The 19,688-nt window shown below is 46.0% G+C and overlaps 1 protein-coding gene across 2 annotated transcripts; it reads right to left on the bottom strand.

Moving 5' to 3' along the window:
- Window positions 1-2,238: 2,238 nt before the first annotated feature.
- On the bottom strand, window positions 2,239-13,141 carry ATXN1L (ataxin 1 like). 2 transcript variants are annotated; one of them, XM_029926168.1, is made up of 3 exons: window positions 13,044-13,141; window positions 11,073-11,140; window positions 2,239-9,919 (listed from the first exon to the last, which is right to left on the bottom strand). In XM_029926168.1, the coding sequence occupies exon 3, from the start codon at window positions 9,797-9,799 to the stop codon at window positions 7,733-7,735; it is 2,067 nt and encodes a 688-aa protein (XP_029782028.1). In that variant the 5' UTR covers window positions 9,800-9,919; window positions 11,073-11,140; window positions 13,044-13,141; the 3' UTR covers window positions 2,239-7,732. The 2 variants fall into 2 exon arrangements, with proteins under 2 accessions (XP_029782028.1, XP_029782027.1); XM_029926167.1 differs by having other exon boundaries at window positions 2,239-9,916.
- Between the last annotated feature and the right edge of the window lie 6,547 nt (window positions 13,142-19,688).

Genomic DNA, 19,688 nt, shown 5'->3' with positions numbered 1-19,688 from the left:
GGGTAAGCGTCCAACTCCTGGTTTTGGCTCAGGTCATGATCTCATATTTCTTGGGATTGAGTCTGATGTCTGCGGCTGGCAGCGCAGAACCTGTTTGGGATTCAAGGTCTGCCTCTCTCTCTCAAATAAATAAACTTTAAAAAAATTTTTTTAATCCTATCCTAGACAGCAGTCAGCTTTGTTGAGGAATATGTTCATAGAAGTAGCTCTAATATTGAGGCACCTAGGTGGCTCATTTGGTTAAGCATCCAACTCTTTTTCTAAATTTAAAAAAAAATCTTTTTTTTTTTTAGTTTATTTTGAGAGAGAGCATGAGCTAGGGAGAAGGGCAGAAAAAGAGAATCCCAAGCAGGCTCTGTGCTGCCAGCATGGAGCCCAATTCGGGGCTCAGTTCCATAAACTGTGAGATCGTGACCTGAGCCAAAGTCAAGGGTCGGACACTCTCCCAACTGAGCTACCCAGGCGCCCCCAGCATCCAACTCTTGATTTCAGCTGTCCGTGAGATCCAGCCCCATGTTGGACTCTGCACTGACAATTTGCAGCCTGCTTGGGATTCTCTCTCTGTCTCTGCCCCTCTCCTGCTCGTGCATGCACTCTTTCTCACTCTCAAAATAAGTAAATATTTAAGTCTAAAATTAAAAAAAAATAGCTCAAATATTAAGGTTTATAGTACCAAGGAACTCTTGAGAGAAGTGATCCATCTTATTTATTCCCCAAAGCCAAGGTAGGATAATAAAACCCACTGAGAAAAATCCAGAATTAAAGTGAGAAGAGAGTTGAAGTTGACGTGGTCAAAGCCCAAGCAAAACGACCAGTTTGTAGGTCTGCCAAACCAAGGAGGAGACCAGAGCTGAGGTCATTTCTTAAAAGTGTCTGTGATGGTATAGAACAAGTACAGAACTTTCCTTAGCCTGCACCAAACATTGTGTACAGTTTAGATAATTATAGATCTTGAGGTCCAGAAGGAAGTGCCCTAGTTAAGTTGTAGCCAGAAAAATAACTATGCCAGGAGTGTGGACCTCTTCCAATATCATAACAAGGAAACTTGGACTCCTCTCCGACCTCCATAGATTTAAGGCTATTTAATAGTGTTAACTGACACCCCCCCCCCCCGCAAACAAGTTAATTCCTACGAGGCAGGCTGAGATAGTTCTGTTCGGGGAACACACATTTAAGAAACTTATTTGAAAGTACTGGACATTTAAAAGAAAATACTTAACTGAGCCAAGTGCCTATCTTTCACAAAGCTCCATACTGAACTCCTACTTGGGATGCTTCAAAGTGGTTGAGCACTCACTATGCGTCAAAGATTATTCTGAGCACTTTACACGGATTATCTCGGTTAAATATCACAACAAACTAGGAATTAATACAAACTCAGGAATCTGAAGCCTAGATTTAAAATTCTGCACTGTGCTTTAAAATCTGTAACCTTTGAGGCACCTGGGTGCCTCAGTTGGTTAAGCGTCCAACTTTGGCTCAGGTCATGATTTTGCAGTTCATCAAGCCCTGCATCAGGTACTGTGCTGATAGCTCAGAGCCTGGAACGTGCTTCAGATTCTGTGTCTCCCTCTCTTTCTGCCCCTCTCCCACTCACTTGTCTCTCTCAAAAAGAAACATTAATAAAATTAAAAACCTGAACTTTTATTAAAAGAAACAATCTATAACTTTGGGGAAGTTACTTAACTTCTGTCTTGGTTTCCCCACCACAAAATAAAAATAATAGTATTAGTAACAAATGACTTAATATATAGCTAATATGTATAATATGTTAATATGACAATAATAAATATAACTTAGGAAAGTTTATGACACCTAGTAAGTGCTCAATAAATGTATCTGAGTCACAATCACGCACCTGAGTGTTTCACCTCCTACTACTGGCAAGCTTTCTAAGTTAGAAGCAGTAGCTATGATTGCTGCTGATGTATTCCAACAATTTCTGGTAATATTCCCAAGGAGAGAGAAGAACTGGAGCAAAGGCCAGCAGTGAGAATATCTACAAGTCCTTGTGACTGATCATGCTAACACTCAGTGTAGAGGTAGAGTTCTGGATCACTGAAAAACACACTAACAGAACGTGCAGACATGCTTCAGGACTAGCTTGCACAATCTGCCTGGAGCCCACCACAGAAAGATGGGAACCCTTTGCTATATTACAAGCTCTCCCATAAGCTCTCACCCACCCAGCAGCCACCACCTACGGCTGGGATAAGAAGAAGGCGCAAACACCAGAAGGAAAAGCTAGTAGTTTATATAGATAGATATATAGATATATAGATATTGATATATATTGTGTTTACATAGTCCACAAGTTAAATGCAGGTATCCATAAGAAGAGCATTAACAATAAAAATACAATCTGTGTGTAGCCAAGTACAGAGACTTAAAATGGTAAAACAGCAAAAAGGATCTCACAAAAGTACAAATATACAGTACAAATTGATTTATTTAAAACAGTTACAAAAAAGCACAACAAAATAGAGATTATCCTTAGAATTATTAATGCTTTGTTAAAGATCAGGTAGGATTAGAGGGTAAGAAATGGTACTGGGTGGGGGGAGCACCTGACTAGTTCTAAGGCTTTAGATACAATGCAGTTGATTACATATTAATTCAGCCATTACATACTGGGGATAGTAGTTGGGGGATCAGTAATTTATCTACAGGGAACTCCTACACAAACCAGATCCATCCAGACCTCCCCAGTGCCATCCTTCTTTACTCCTCAGGACCCTAAAGCCACCTGGATGACAACACTCCGGCTTCCCTTTCTCCACCCCATTCCCTATCCATATATTCTTCCCTCCCCTAAGGTGCTGTGCAAGCTGAGAGCAGTCTGCTCTCTGCAGCTGGAACATATACTGTTTTGGCTACAGGGATCCTGTGTGTGACTAGGAAGGTTGTAAGGGACAGCCTTATTTTAATACTTCAAGTTTGCCACGAGTACAGTCAGTCTCTTCCCAACACAATCTATATTCTCTCGAGTGTGAGTATCAAGCCAATGAGGGACGCACCCTGCCTTCAGCAATATCAGCAATGTACTAACCGCTCACAACCACGTGCAAACTCCCTGTCCAGGGAGTGGGTTTAAAACCGCTGTGTCACCAGCTCCCTCTCTCTCAAGAACCTCAGTCCCCGTGACAATCATAAAGACAGAAATAAATGCTCGCAAGTTTGACAATAGGTAAAGGCACATGGGCTGCTGCCATACACACTGCAGACAGGAACCCAATTTGAGGCCATCTTCACTGCTGGGCATCTGCAGTAGAATGGCTTTGGGATCACACAGACTGAGTTTGCAATCTACCGGGGGAGGATCTAGGCTTAATAGGAGAACTAACAAAGAAACCTTAGTGTGAAAAGTGCATTTATTACTACTGTTCCTGCTGGGGAGGCTCAGCAGGGCAAACCGCACCAGCTCTCCTCCTTCCACCCCAGGCACTGTGCATAGTCTGCAGGTAAGGAGAGAGTGCAGTCAACTCTAGCATCGAGGGCCAGTGTCATCCCAGGCCCAGACCAGGTTTCTGGCCCAAAGATGGACCCTAGAGTTGAAAGAGCAACTGATAGCTGCAAAGACCCAGATGCTTATTTTATTATTGCATAATGTGGGAGGCCTTCCCTAGCCCAGGGAAGCTGGACAGTGATGGCTTTCCAGCAAAGGGCTACTAGGTTCCTGGTCAACATCCACCTTACACAGTCCAGCTCTTCAACTGTAGTGTACACTTTTCCCCATCTGGAAAGTACTGTAGCTTCAGTGTGGTTTAGTAAACTTAGCCCTAGGAGGCCAGGAAGTCTCCCTAAAACTTGGCCTCCACCCGATTTACTTTGCTCTTAGGACTAGGACCTAATCTCCACGGCCAATTCAGTTAATCAGGTATCTTTACTCCAATGGACCCAGGCCTTTTCCCAGTCAACCCACGTCCACCCTTCATCTCCAGCGTGATCATTCACCTCTCCAATGTGCCTGCTTGTCGCAGGTTTAAATCCTATCACCACCCTGTTTATCTCCTATGATGTCCACTAGTAAAAATTAAACTAAACCCACAGAGGAGCTATTTCAGTCAAACTTCAAACCCTCTCCAGTCCCAGTCCAACTGGAGCCAGATAAACCTCCCTAGGATGCTGACACAGGCCCTAACCTGGTTCCTCATCATTTACTTTGAAAACAGGATACAAGATACCACAAAGGAAAGCGGTTAATACATAGAAAACGCCCACTAGTAAGACCCGCTTGCTTCTCCCTCAAGACAGTCAGGTATTTGGAGCCAAAGGGCTCCCAGCAAGCACTGAAGCCATATCCCTTTGGATTCACCAGCCCGCCAGCAGCATTTCATACTATCCCTATTCAATATGACTTTGCTATAACGTAACACTTGCAAAGGTAAGAATGGACAGGATGCCTGGATTTCCTCTCTGTGGTCAGACATGGAAGGACAAGGAGCTAGGAAGGGCAGCAGGCAGGACAGTGAGCAGACAGCAGCAGTGGCAAAGCAGCACAGACCAAAGCCCTTGGTGTTACGACCAACTGGGACCAAGAGTGTAGAAAGGTCAGTCCAGATCTGCTAGGGGCCCTCCCCTTGGGTACAAGTATTCAGCTCTGAATTCCCTTCCCCACGCATCACCCTCATGCCTCCCCACCACGTACACTAATCTTGATAGGAATGATGATCCAAGTCTTGGACATATTACTTATCCTTTACCTGGTCACTCTACTCCCAGTTCAGTATAGCCACTCCTGTTTAGTGCCAGAGTTAGCAGTCTTCCTTTCTATTCCTAAACTCTGGGAATCTCCTACCACTGACAAGGAAGTGGCTCTGGACTTCTTCAACTGCCCATTTCCCAAAAAGCTGACCGCTTCCACTAAAATGCTCACTATCCCCAAACCGCTCTTAGGTCTCTTGCAAACATGAAATTCCTTTAAGGAAGAACAGATACACCACAGGCTCCTCTTATTTCTCATGCCTGGAAGAGAAGACTGAACCAGAAAGAAAAGGCAAGTGGAATGCCACAGCTCTGATCAAGACTTAGAGCACAGAGCCTCTTTTCCTGGGAGCCCATACATGACAAAAGACACCTCTGTAGCTTTGCAAGAGTATTAATATATTCCATATGCATGGCATGGTACTAGAAGAGCTGCTGATTGATATTCACTCAATTTGTTAGATCAGCTACCTTTCCAGCAAGAGACAGAAGAGGAACAGCAGCAGAAACGTCAGGGCCCAACGTGCCAATGTGCACAAGATTTTCTTTCCAGGATTCAGTGGAAATTACCAGGCTGGGAAATGGAGGGTTACTTGATTTAAACTACTGTATCTGGTTGGACATAGGTTTGCTCCCACAAGGAGAAACCCCCATTGGTGTCCTTAGGGAACACTTCTTGAGTGTCTACTGTGTGCATGCCACTGTATTCAGTTGGTGAGCCTTCCTATGAGGAAGGATGTTTCTGAGAAACCCATGCAAAGAATAATCCCTAGGAATGAGTTGACCATACAGCAGTCAGAGATGAGGCCTTCTCCTGGGGCTGTCATCTGAGAGGATCCCTCAAGACTTATTCCCACAGGCCTCCTCTGCAGGAGACACGCCAGAGAAAGCAGCACTCAGAGAAAATGGGGGACAGAGAAATGGAAAGGTGATGATCCCACATGCATAGAAGGTTGAGGGCTCACCACACACAGTTGGTGTTTGATTCTGAGGTGACCTGGAGACTTAAGTACGCACAATCAGGTCAGCAGCTTCCTTTGGATGGGCCCCTAAGACCTGACTGACCAGGTAAGTGCTTTCTAGGAATGAAACAGCGGCATGCAGGGCTTGGAGCAAACAAGCCAGTCTCAGTCACTTAGTTCCCCCAGGAGAACAGCCGTTAGCACCTGAACACTAAGAATGACTCCATTCTCAGAACTCCCCTCCCCCCAGGAGGTAGGTAAGATTATTTATCCCCATTTGGCAGCTGGGGAGGAAGTGAAAGAGCGAGAGGTCACAAGACTTGCCTGAAGTCCTTGACAGACCAGAGATCAGACCTCAGAGGTTTGGGACTCCTGATGACAGGCAAGACCTCGGCCAATCCGAGTACATTTCTAAAGGAAATGCCGGGATCATATGCTGGGAGAAGCCTCACCAGAGAGCTGGGTGGACAATACCCTGAGTTGCTTCAAGAGTCTGAAGACCCCTGAAAAACAAACAAAAAACCCACCCACCCACCTGAAAGCTGGCGGGGGAGCCTAATTCTCAATACCCAGAGGAAACCCAAGTCCAAGCTGATGCTAAAAGTTGTGGAGAAAACGTGGGCTTAAGAAACAAGGGGACAAATGCAACTAAGATTAAGAATGCTCTTTGCAGAGGAATTCTCTACGAAATGAAATCTAGGAGACCTCAGGTTCTGGAAACTTATCAAAGACTATCCCAGAACCTCAGAGCGGCTGTGGAAGGGGATGGTTCAGAGAAGCCTGAATGCGGACAGGACGTGGAATAAGATGGGAGGGGCTGTGTAAAAACACCAGGGTGGGCACTGCCCAGCCAGGTGTATTTGCCCTGACCCAGGGCACAGTTCCCTTCTTGTTTCTCTACCAAGCTGTTCAGCTGCAGAAGAGGAGAGGACATGATTCTTTATGAGTTTTTAAAAATAGAAAATATGACTAAAAAGAAAATCAGAGAGACCCCTACACACCAAAAACTAGAGGTCTTGGTCAGAGTAGACAAAAACACTCTTGCAAAAGGGGAAAGGCAGTGCAGCTACAAGTCAGGCCCAGGTCCAGACACCATGCAGAGGTTAGGGCAGCAGAAGGTGGGGGCAGCACAGGCACTTAGGCACAACATAGAGGAGGAGAATAGGGGACTGGGTAAAAAGGTCCACTGGTTCTTTCAAAAGTCACCATTACCAACTAGAAATTCAGTACAATTTCGAAGTAGGCCTGGCATGCTGGGTAGGAGGAGCTTTGTTAGGTTAGATCAGCTACCTTTCCAGAAGCCCTGCCTAGAGCCCGGTCACCTGGCCATCAGGTCTTTCTCCCAAAGTCCCCTGACTGGGTCCCCGCCAAAGCATTACTTTATTCTGAAGCCTGGAGGGGTTTTTCTCTCTCCTGGTGCTAGAAGCCTCGAGGGAGGAATGGTGGGGAGATGGGAAAGGGCTGAAGCACAGGATCCAGCCGAGTCCTGTAGATGAGTGCTCCTCCCCCACAAACCCACAGACATCTGTAACAAAATCACCCTTTAAAGTGCACAGCTCTCAAAAGAAGAGTTCTGGGTGGGAACCCTCTTAATCCCAATCATGGGGCTTCCTGCCCTCCCACCACAAAAAAGAAAGGAAAAAAACTTCAGACAGTTGAACTGCTACTATAAGCTGTGGATCATCATTTTTGGCTCTTTCTTTGCTCCCTCCCTCTGCCACCTGCCCCCAAAAGCCCAACTTTCCCCTTGCAGGAGCTAGGGATGAGGAGGAAAGAACAGGGAGGCCCTGATATTTGGAATGTTTCTTATCCTGTGTGCACCCCCATCCTTCCATGGCTCAAGCCTGCGGCTCCCCATCACAGCACCCTCTGGGGCTGTCCTGAAAGGCTGCCATGGGGTAATGAGCAACAGACCCTGCCTTGGGAGGCTGCCTTCATGCCTCCGCTTTCCCCCCAATCTCACTGCCAAGAGAGCCATTCCCTGCTCGGCATGTGCAAATCCTCTGCCTGCTCACGGTGAGGCCCAGCTCTAGGGTGAAGCCCCAGTCCTGGTCTGGGAGAGAGGTTCATTTTCCTGCATTGGAACGCCCTTCGATGGACAGCTTTACCTCCTGTGAAATGAAAGAGGGACGGAGCAGTGCAGCCCGTGCCTCCTCCCCTTGCATGCTGTATCTTTGGAAGCTTGGGGCTGGCCAGCAGGCCTGAGCACCAGGCTCCGGCTGCGAGGGCTCTACCATTTGGGAGCCCTCGCCTGGCGGCTGGCTCTTCCCTTCACTCTCACATTGCTCTCTGGGTCCCAAGACTGTCCTCTCAGGCCTTTCTCGAGGGGGACCCAGCTGGCCTGGGGGAGCACAGCTAGCCTGAGAAACTGAGTTACTGTTCAAGCTCTGTAAACTGATAGAGATGCACACATCTCCCACCTGCAGCCGATGGCAGGGCAAAGAGAAGAGCTGTGCAGTCCGCCCCGGGCTGCAAGAGGACCAGCCTTGGCCATATACAAAGAAGGGGTGCTCAGGGGGCACCTCGATGCTCACTTTGCTCTGCTGCTCACCAACCACGAAATGCAGCATGACAAATCCAGGCCACTGGCTCTCCTGAATGTCCACAACCGTGCTAGAGTCAATCTTCAGCCCCCCACTCACTTCGGCACTGCGCACAAAGTCCTGGGTCTGGAGGTCCTCCACCCGCTTCAGCTCCCCTGTAGCCAGCTGGATGATGGCGCCTTTCATGAAATGGGAGGGCACGTGGGAGGAGGTAATGGGGGGTGGCGTTGGCTCCTTATCTGGGAAGGTGGCTCTGGCCTGCATGTCCAAACTTGATGCCACCAGGATCTCCGAGCCCATGGGCAGCAGACCTGGGTCAGTTCCAGTGGGCACCAGGTTGCCATTGGCTACAACCATTGCTTTGGGTAAAGGTCTATGTTTCACCGGTTCCTGATGGGATTGAGGGTAGAACCCTCGGGTCTGATTTTTCTCGGCCATCTCTGCTGGGTTCCTGGCTGACCCTCGTCCGTCACCCTGATGGTCGGGTGTATGATGGGACAGGTTGAGAGGGCTGGGCTCATCCTTCCTCTGAGCTGTCACCACACGATAGTCCTGAGAAGCTAAAGCGCCAACCACCCGCTGGACCTCAAGGTCAGTGTCTGGGGTCCCTCGGTGTGCCGGCACCGCCACCTCCACCCGTGCAGTCTGAGAACCTGAAAACAATTGTCCATCCACCACACATTCTACCACTGGTACCAGTCCCTGGCCTTCACTCTTGCTGTTGGGGGAGTCGAGGGCTTCGCTTTCCCGTCTTACTAAGTTTCGTTCTCGCTGTCTCTGTCCGTTGGCAGCGGCTGCTTCCAGAGCAGACTGGCCCTCCTGAGGGGTGAGTACTGGACTGGCACCTGCTGGAGGGGTTTCATGCAAAGTGTACCCAGCAGGTAGCCTGGACATCTGATAATAAATGGGCATCCGGCCTGGAGCAAGGTCCAGTGGCTGAGTACTCGAGTGATGTGGCAACTGCCCAGGTGGGGAGGTGGCAGAAGGGACTTTGTTGAATGAGTGGGCTGGGGAGGAAGCCTGGGGGGGAGAAGTGGCTCCTTCTGCCAGGAGTGAGGCATATGGCACGAAGTGTGGAAGGTGAGAGGTGGTGAGGTTGGCAGGAGGAGAAAGAAGGGGACTTGGTAGAAAATTGGGCGGCACAGCATAGGGAAGGCTATAGGGAGACCCGATAAACTGCAGAGAGGTGGACGGGAGTTGAGCATAGTGGATTGGGGGGTAGTGGATTCCTGGATGTTGAATCAGTGAAGACGCTACATTAAATGTGGGGGGCAAGGGGCTCATGTTCACCACAGATGGGAGGCCAGTTGGGGAGAAGGTAGCAGGTGGCACAGCCACCTTATACAGCATACCATATTGGTCCACTGTCAGACCAGTGATGGCCTCAGCTCCATCACCCCCCAGGCTGACTCTGGCTCCTGCCTGGCTCTGCCCGGCCACCACGACCCCTCGGGACCATTCAGAGGCGTCACTGGAGGGTGTGTGGTTAGTTGAGCAGCTGGTAGTTCTCCCCATATCCTCGCTGGTCACGGGGAGGTCTCGTTTCTTTGGTGGAAGGCATTCCTGACTCCTCTCATGAACAGGTTTCATATTGCTTTGTGGTGTTCCTGGAGCCTGGAAGGGGTTGGCTTGCTCCTTGGGGCATCAGAAGGGGCTTCTCTGTGGCTCCCCTGCACCCCTCTCTGCTGCTGGCTGGGACGCCCACATCTGCTAGGGAACAAATCAGAAGCAAAGAAAAGTAACCTAGGGGTGAACCAAGTCCAAGGAAGTAGCAGAAACTATGCCCGTGGAGGAAGATGTTACAAAGGGGGCTGCTGGGGGAAAAATGTATGAGAAAGGGGCAAACAAGGATGCCACTCCCCTCATCCATGGAGCCCAGAACATGAAAGAAACAGGGAAACCACAGACAGCTACAAGAATAAACACTCAACAATGCATAAATAACCTGTTGGCTCAACAACCCCAGAGAGAGCTAATCTTCATGATTAGCTGTGCCTTGACAGGGACTTTGACTCTTCCCAGCCTTCCTCCCTACAAGATCTGACCACATGGTCTTTGCTGCTGGTTCTTTTTCCTAAGCTTCCCCTTTTGTCACCAACGACGACAGGGCTATCTTCTTTCCTGAACATATGACCTCATCCTTGCTTCCTTTCCGCAGCCCAATTTGGGTTATGATCTCACCTTTCCCCATCCCCCTCACCCTAGACCTGGTTAAACTCTCATCCTTCTTTGCCTCATATCACCACTACCTCCAAGACCCAGGTGCCAATGAAAATATTATCTTCTTTGCCCCATGAAATACACATTCAAACTTGGGCCCTATGGGGAGAATGATTGTACTAGTGTGCTCCATAATTTATCTGTTTCTCCTCCTCCCTAAAGAGCAACAAAACTCTTTTGACCTCACATAGACTTTTTATCCCTAGTATGGAAAGACTTCTTTTTTTCCTTTCATTGGCCATCTTCAATGTACTTTCTTCAGTCATTCTCTTTCTATTGTCCTGTGTATTTTCTTTTGCCAATGGCTCTTTTTCCGTTGTAGGTCTGCTCTAAACATAACTTCCTAAAATTCTGGCTCCATTCCTCCAAACATGCCTGGTTATTACTATCTTAGATCTATATGATTTATAAGAAGTTCTCTCCACCCTTTCTCTTACTATCACCTTTCATACATGCTTTTGTCCATTGTCACAAAGTATCCTTTTGTTCTGATCATTTTAATGCATATGAACTTGGTCACCTATTTCTTCCAATCAAGGTTCCAGTTCTTTAGATCTGGGTATCACACTGTGTTCTGTTTTTCCACTCTTGAATCCCAGATGCTTTTTTCCTGCAACAAGGTATCCAAAGCTCCTGCTATTACCTGAGCTTCCAGTGGTGGCTCTGAGCAGCGGTAGTAAGCAGCAGTGTCCTCCCCACTGCCTTGGGAGCCTAGAAGACAGGAACAGGGATAAAGTAAGCAGGAGCCTAGACCCTCACTTTCCCCCGAGTCATCAAAAAAGGTAATTCTAAAGCCTCAGAAACATTAAAGTCTATGAATTCCTGCCTCATCCTCTGCTCCTGAGGTAACAGCACATTTATCCAGAGTGTCCAGCCATTACAGAAAAACTATGTCTTAAGCTCTAATTTGTAGGAAGACATCCCTGAAAAAAAATTCAAACTTTGTTGTTTCCCTTAATGTCATCTTCTTCATTCTCTACCTGTACCCATTCCCAAAGATTACATTTACTTCCAATCCCAATTTCAAGTAAATGCACAACCAAAAATGGAAGAGTCAACATTATTCCCAAGTGATCAATGGGAAGCTGGAAAAATCAACTGCATTGATTTCACCTTTATTCAGGGATAATGAAAACAGATTTAGAGGTTATTTAAATGACAAAAGTGGCACTAGAGAAAAAGAACAATTATTTATGTTTCTGGGGCAGAAAAAGAGGTCAAGGGGGAGTCACTCAAGGGGAAGCCTTATTAACAGATTTTCAGGGTAAAAAAAATAGGATCCTGTGTGTGTGTGTGTGTGTGTGTGTGTGTGTGTGTGTGTGTGTGTATGCACGTAAAATGTTCTGGGTGGCAACTTTGTACCGAGTGATGAATCAGGTGTGAAAGAAAATGAAAACACTGCCTTGGTCCTCATGTAGCTAACAATGGGGAAGCAAAAGTCGCACTGAACTATCACTATCTGAATCTACACACGCCAGTAACAGCGGCACCGGAGAACAGAACCTTAATCTCTCAAAGCAGCTAACGTAATATTGACCAGTACTCTGAGAAACTACCCACTGTCCTGGCCAAGTCCTTGAGAACTACAAGCCTCTAACCAAACTCCAGGCAACATTTTATCTCTTAATCGGGTGGCAAGCTGTGCACGTACAAGAAAAGGTGACCAGACAGGAAAACCTGAGGGAAAGAACGATTCTGTTTCGTAAACACAAATCACACAGTGCGCGCAGGTCCTGCATCCCTTCTTTGCCAGCTTCAGTTCCAGCTGAAAAGCAATTAGCTTTCTCCCCCATTGACAACAGAAATTGGGGTCACATCTCCACTCCCTTAATGATCTTTGCTTCCTGCAACTAAAACCTTAAGGAAAACCTCTCTCTAGGCTAGCCGAACACGGCCTACAAAAAGAACTAAAAGAGGCAAAAGGGGAGGGGATGGCAATGAAGAGCCAAGCCTGTGCACCAGGTTCCCACAACGGAAAACACATTTCGGAATCTGAAACCTCGGCTTCAGGAGGGGCTCAAAGAGGACTTCTCAGTGTGGAGACGCGGCTTGTGACCCTGACCGAGCTAACGGGGAGGGGGGTCCGCCCCGGAGTGCTGCCAACGTTGCCAGAGTCCAGGATCAAGAGACTGAGCCCAAAATTCGGCGACGGCGAGAGGTGCGCCCGCCAGAAAAGAGTGGAGCTTGGAAGAGATTACGGGTTATGGCTTCTCGTGATCCTGCAATCCTTGCCTCAACAAGGGTAGGACACGAAATTAGGAATTCAACGTTCAGGGGTGGTGGGTCGACCCTTCAAGCAGAGGGGCAGGGGCAAGGCCCCGCAGACGATGCTTCCTTGTTTGGGGGCCCCTTCCCGCCCCGAAGACCGGGACGCCCCGGCCCTCGGGACCCAGCTGCGGGGGCTCCAGGGCCCGAGGCCGCCTTCTGGGCCCGGCCGGAGCAAAGCGCGCGGGGCTCTAGGCGCGGCCTCTTTCGCTCCCCGGTTCGCGGTCCTCGGGCCCCGGTCCGGCGGGGCAATAGGCTCCAGGAGGCCACTTCCTCCAGAGCTCCGAGCCCAGGCCTGCTTGGCCTCAGTGAGGCCGGCCCAGGGGCCCCCACTCCCGGCGACACTCACCGGCCCATCTCACGGCGCTCCTGGGGCTCCTCCCGCTCGTCCCGGAGCCGCCGCAACCGCGGCCGCCGCCATCCCCGGCCCCGGAGCCGCCCCACACCCAGCGCCCCCCCCCAGCCGGGCGCCCGGAGATGGCGTCAAGTGCGTTCCGCCCCCGTCGCAGGCAGATGGCGTCAGGGCCCGGGCCCAGGAGCAACACCCAGGAGTACCCGGGAAGGGGCGGGGGGCCGGCCCCTGTCCCCCCTCACCCCTCGCCCCCAGCGCCCCCTCTGGTGGGAAAATGAATTCCTCCCCTGGGGAAACAAGGTCACGTGAAGAAGGCTGGGCCGGCCCTCTCACCCTGACCCCACCATGACCCCCGCAATCTCTGTGCTTCTGTAAATTCGGGGGGTTCCCAAACAGAGCCTGGGGCGTGGCTAACAGCGACCCTCAAGTCCTGGATTTCCCAGGCCTGACATGTGAAGTCTCCTCTTGGGAACCTCGGGGAACTCCGAGGAGACCCCTGCCCAGGAGAGGAAGATGATACCCCTGGAGACCCAGGGTGGAGATGGGAGCTCTTTGAGTTGAGAAATGGCTTCCAGGGGCCTGAGAATGGACCGGACCTAGGATCTAGGGGAAGGTGAAGCAAGTGGTGGGAACTTGAGGGATGAGAGGAAGCGGGTTAGTACGGTGGGAAGGAGCTTGATTTAGTGGAAAGAGGACTTGACTACTCGATTAAATTTTAAGTCACCATTCATTGCCAATTAACTAGGCACCTTCATAGTCACATAAACATCTGATTAACAAAAAGTGAAAGCCAGTCGAATTTGTGCTCTGATCACAACTGTGTATAAAAGTAGTTCTGCATACAGACAAAAACAAACCTGAGGAAAAAATAAGTTTAACTACTGGAGAGATTGGATTCTGAGTGGATTTTTTCCCCTTTCAGTTTCTGCAAACTCTGTTCACCAAATAACGATTTGTTTGATTTTGAAAATACTGGGGGGGGCGGCTCTGGTCCCTACTCTGTAGCTATCTGACCTTAGGAGAAAGTCATTTTACTACTTGATTTTATTAAAAAATTTTTTTAAATGTTTATTTTTGAGAAGGAGAGAGACAGAGTGTGAGCAGGCGAGGAGCAGAGAAAGAGGGAGACACAGAATCCAAAGCAGGCTCCAGGCTCTGAGCTGTCAGCACAGACATTGGGCTTGAACTCACAAACTTTAAGATCATGGAACTGTGAGATCATGGCCTGCGCTGAAGTCAGATGCTTAACCGACTGAACCACCCAGGCACCCATTTTACTACTTCAGACTTGGGTTTCCACTTTTGGAAAATGAGGAGCTTAAATTAGACGAAGGGGTGGTAGTAAAATGTAGATAAAAGAGCTCTCTATAAACATTGTAAGTGAAAATATAAACAAATATGTACAATGTGATATCTTGTATTTAATGTGAAATACAATGTATATAAAATCATATTTATGTATTCATACAGAAAAGGAATGGAAGGATATGTAACAACTAGTTAACATTGGTTATCCTGGGAGAGGAAAGTGGCATTAGGTGGTAACCAAAAGATACAAAAGGGACTTATTGTTTGGATTTTTTATGAGAATATTATTTTAGAAATACTGAGATGAGTAAGTTAAAATACAAATAGAGTATATAGTCTCTAAGAGTTTTTCTAGGGATTCAGTAGACTTCAATTTTGGTATTCTTTCACCTGGATGTGCACAAGGATGACCAAAATCATTGAATCCCCCCACTCCCCGCCACCACACACACACCTTGAACCAGCAGGTGAAACACTGAAGCTACTGATCTGCAGCCATCTAAATCAGCAGAAGGCTGTGCTTCGAGGATTTTAGTATTATTCATGACAGTTGTCTTCTCTTTCAATTTGGCCAAGAAGGAAGTCCAGTGGTCACTCAGTGATTCTGTTTTAGCACTAACTGGCATTCTGGTTTCTAGTTCATTACTTAGCTCACTAAATTGACATTAAAACTGCCAAGATAGACAAATAATAAGCCTATACTATTTTTTAAATGAAAATGATACACATAATGATGTCTTTGTCAATTTTTCCATATCAATACATTCAAATCAGTATTTTTTTTAAAAATCAGCCAATGGGGCGACTGGGTGGCTCAGTCGGTTAAGCCTCCGACTTCGGCTCAGGTCATGATCTCACGTTCATGGGTTCGAGCCCTGTGTCGGGCTCTGTACTGACAGCTCAGAGCCTGAAGCCTGCTTTCGATTCTGTGTCTCCCTCTCTCTCTGCCCCTTCCCGCTCATGCTCTGAATCTGTATCAAAAATAAATAAAACATTAAGAAAAAAAATTTCTTAATCGGCCAAGATACAGACCCTTGGATCATCCAGGTGTATTCAAGGATAGCCATTTTCTCCCAGATCAAGATATATTCTCAAAGAGCCGGTATTTCAGGCAATATTGAAAGAGCAGACACAGGTAGATGTAAGCAAAAAGAATTTTTTGGCTACCAGCCATTAACATGATTACATAGTGCAAAGGCGTGTCTGATTAAAAAAAAAACACCACAGGATGTTCTGATTCATGAGACACAGGTGATTTCCTGGTTTGTTGCTGCAGTCCCCAAAGAGATCTCTGCTGTATCCTCTTCTAGAACTCCAAGAAATCTTCATTTCTCTGGTTGTACATATTGACGGTAGGAAGCTCCATAGAGACAGTTTGACAGGAATGTTAGTGATAAGTAAACTAACATAGTTTTTAGGCTTAAGACACTAAAATATAACCAAAAGTTACCTCGTTTCTCAAAAAAATCTATATTATTGTCTGGAATCTGGATTATTGCAGTCTGGAATCTGGATCATTCTCTATGTAATTATTTATAGTAAGTAAACCTATGGTCTTATTCACTGTAGCTGGCTCAAAAAATAGTTCTTGAATGAAATTTCAAAAAGATATCTCGAACTGGGAGACTCTGCTTGCTAATATTTTTGCTCCCAATTCCTCATTTCTACTCCAGTTTTGTCTATTTATTACCTGTTTTCAGTCTCTCTCTCATCTGAAAGTCCTTCATTTTCTTTCACCAGGATTGTTTGTTTGTTTAATTCCGAGGGGGTTGTAAGAAGTGATGAAGTAAAAGGATTTTTTGTTTTCATTAACAAAAATCTTTTCTGCCCCATGAAAGGAAAATTTTAAAAGTAGTTGGGACATTTGGGAACCAAAAAGTTATACTTCAGTCTGTTTTGTCTACCTCTTCTCTTTCCTTGGATTCCCATTAATTTCTTTGATGTGTGTAGATTGAATTTGTGTGATGGGAGAGGCTGAGCTACTCTTTTGGAAGAAAAACAACAGTGACCACAAAACCCTGCCGAGCTGGTTCTTCTCCTCCCAAAGCAGGAGTTTCAAACCAGCTCTCTTGGTGTTGCTGAGTTCCTCTTTGGTGATTTTTCTAGACCTGTAGTATGGCAGGGGAAGTTCAGACAACTATCCCAACTCTTTTTTGATGTTAAGGGATCAAATCAGGGAGAAGTACTGGCAATTTGGGAAATCCCATGTGTCATAACAAGAGGAACAGATGGCTTTTTTCATAAAGTCCCACCTTTGCCTGTGTGTTTCAGCGTGCACGGGTACCATTTTAGGAAAGAACTTTATCTTTGGATGCCAATGGCAGAAACAATTAATCTCAATCATATGTTGAAATTATAGAAATACTTAGCAGATTTAGCTTTCCCTAGAAATGTGTTGGTGCTTGGCATTAGATTATTTTTCAAAAGCTTTTCTAGATGTCCAAATATAGAAATACGCAGTTTTCAAGCTTCTGTTTTATCTACTTCTCTGAACAATTCTGTGTCCTTATTTCCACATGCTTTTATTTTTATTAAATTTTTTTAATGTTTATTTATTTTTGAGAGAGAGATATATATAGAGAGACAGAATGTGAGTGGGGAAGGGAGAGAGACAGAGGGAGAGAGAATCTGAAGCAGGCTCTAGGCTCTGAGGTGTCAGCACAGATGCAGACGCAGGGCTTGATCCCACAAACTGTGAGATCATGATCTGAGCTGAATTTAGATGCTTAACCGACTGAGCCACCCAGGTGCCCCTCCACATGCTTTTAATGTTATGTGCCCTCTCCTGATTCCAATGAGGACCTCCCTTTCAAATTCATGAATATTTTATTTACAAGGAGGTCTTGGAATTTCTCCACAAGTGACTAATACATCCTTTGGGGAGGGGAATCTCGATCTGTTGTCTGCTTCCTCAGACACTTGCCAAAGTCTTTCATTTTTGTCAGAAACTTCCTGCAGAACTCTGAAAAGTTGCAGTCAGAACACTGACTATTGGAATACGCTGAAGGAAGCCTAGCATTTATTTGAATTATAAGAGTTGTTTATGGAGAATTGGGCCACAGAGAAGCAAGTACATTTAGGCCATTGCCAAACAGCCAGAAATTCCTCAGAGAGGCCTACTGAATGAATAAAGTATGTGGAAAAACTAAGGCCCCCGTGACATTGATAACTTTCTCTGCAAAACTGGCTTAGCAAGGTGATTTGCGAGCTGCCTGCCAGGCCTCGGTGCCTCGCAGTGAAATCATGTTCATCCATGCCTTCAAAGCTAATAGCTTCGAGTCAACTTGCAACTGGTTGTCAATCGTCTAAAACTCCTGGAAAAAAAGAAAAGTGAGTGTATACTCCAGATAGCAAAGTAAGCTGTCTCTCATCACTGAGCCCTACCTTTCCACACTCCATGTATCTCTAAGACATTACTTAGCAATTTTAGAATTCAAAGGAATTGAATCATTTCTGACTTGTAGAAATGATTATTATAGTGATCAAATCATTTAAAAGTTTGGGGAGCCTAGATGGCCCAGTTGGTTAAGCATCCTGACTCTTGGTTTTGGTGTGGGTCATGATCTCACAGTTTGTAAGTTCAAGCCCTGCATCAGGCTCTGTGCTAATGGCACTGAGCCTGCTTGAGATTCTCTCCTTCTCTCTCTGCCTCTCCCTCACTTGTGCTCCCACTCTCCTCTCAACATAAATAAATAAACCTAAAAAATCATTTAAGGGGCACCTGGGTGACTCAGTTGGTTAACGGACCAACTTCAGCTCAGGTCACAATCTTAGGCTCTGTGAGTTAGAGCCCCACATCGGGGCCTGTGCTGACAGTTCAGAGCCTGGAGCCTGTCTTCAAATTCTATGTTTTCCTCTCTCTCTGCCCCTCCCCTGCTCATGCTCTGTCTCTTTCTCTCTCAAAAATAAATACATTGTATGTATTACTTTTTTTTCTTTTACCAAAGACCATTATGTATCTTGATTGTATCAATTTCAATATTATGGTTTTGGAAGATGTTGCCACTGCCAGAAACTAAGGAAAGAGTACTCTGGATCTCTCTGTATTGCTTCTTACAAACTGCATGTGAACCTACAATTATCCCAAAATAAAAAGTATAATTAAAAAAAGATTCCAAAGATTTAAAATGTAAAACAATGTCCAGATTACTGGACTTTTCTTCATCATAGTAGAAAACTTTATCTAGTCAAGCCTCTTCAAATGTGCAGTAGCTATTAAGTTTGAGCTGCTGGGCACATTTTTCTGGAAAGGCTTCCTGACCTTTTTTTCATATACACCAAAAAAAAAAAAAAAAAAAAAAAAAGAAAGAAAGAAAGAAAAGAAAAAAGCTATTTCTTCTGTCAAGTGATGGCTCAAGTAGAATTACACCCATGAGTGTAAGTAGTAGCTGAAATTTTGTCTTTTTTCTTTAAAATCAGCTTATTTTCTGTTTTTTGCTCTTTTGCTCTTGCCTCATTTCAGTGGATCACATGAGCAATTAACCCCTCAATAAAGTGAAAAACCTATGATCTCTGATTATGAGGAGGATTCAGGTAAAATAAGTATTGCATTGCATGCAGTTTTTTGAGTGCTCCATAAATAGCACTAGTTACTATTGAATTACTATAATCTGTTGGTGGAGAGGCAGCTGTTACTCAAACTTCCAAATAGATTTTTGGGCATCCATTAGATAATAGGAGCCTAAGAAAAATGTTAAAGCAAATGAAATCTAGGGAAACCCAATGGTACCCCCATCATTGTTACCATGAAAATGATGATGATATTTATGGTGTACACAGAACTTTTGAATTTTATTTTTTTTAATTTGTTTTTAATGTTTATTTATTTTTGAGAGAGAGAGACACAGAGACAGAGCACAAGTGGGGGTGGGGCAGAGAGAGATAAAGACATAGAATCTGAAACAGGATCCAGGCTCTGAGCTGTCAGCACAGAGCCCAGCATGGGGCTGGAACTCATGAACCGTGAGATCATGACCTGAGCTACAGATGCTCAACTGACTAAGCCAACCAGGTGCCCCGAGCTTGTGAATTTTAAACTGCATGCTCACATGTCCTCTTATTAGATTCTGGCAATCCAGTGACACATATTACTATCCAGACAAATTATATCCTCTTTTTACAAATTAAATTTGCAGCGCCTGAATGATTTGCGGTAAATAAAGCAAATTAGCCCTCCCTTACCTAAACTTATTCCTCTTTAAAGGGAGATAATAATCTTGGCTTTCTATCATTCCAGGGTTCTATTTGTAACACAAACTATAACCTGGGCACACAATAAATATTTGCCAATATTAGTAGTGATGTAACAGGTCAGTATTTATCTGAGCCAAGTCC

The sequence above is a fragment of the Suricata suricatta genome, chromosome 16 (genome assembly GCF_006229205.1).
Source record: "Suricata suricatta isolate VVHF042 chromosome 16, meerkat_22Aug2017_6uvM2_HiC, whole genome shotgun sequence".
Classification (NCBI taxonomy): Eukaryota; Metazoa; Chordata; class Mammalia; order Carnivora; family Herpestidae; genus Suricata; species Suricata suricatta.
The sequence above is the reverse complement of the archived record's forward strand: the minus strand, read 5'-3'. Positions and strand labels throughout refer to the sequence as shown.

Coding starts and splice junctions, on each gene's coding strand:
- ATXN1L (XM_029926168.1), bottom strand. CDS start 9,799: ATGAAACCTGTTCATGAGAGGAGTCAGGAATGCCTTCCACCAAAGAAA.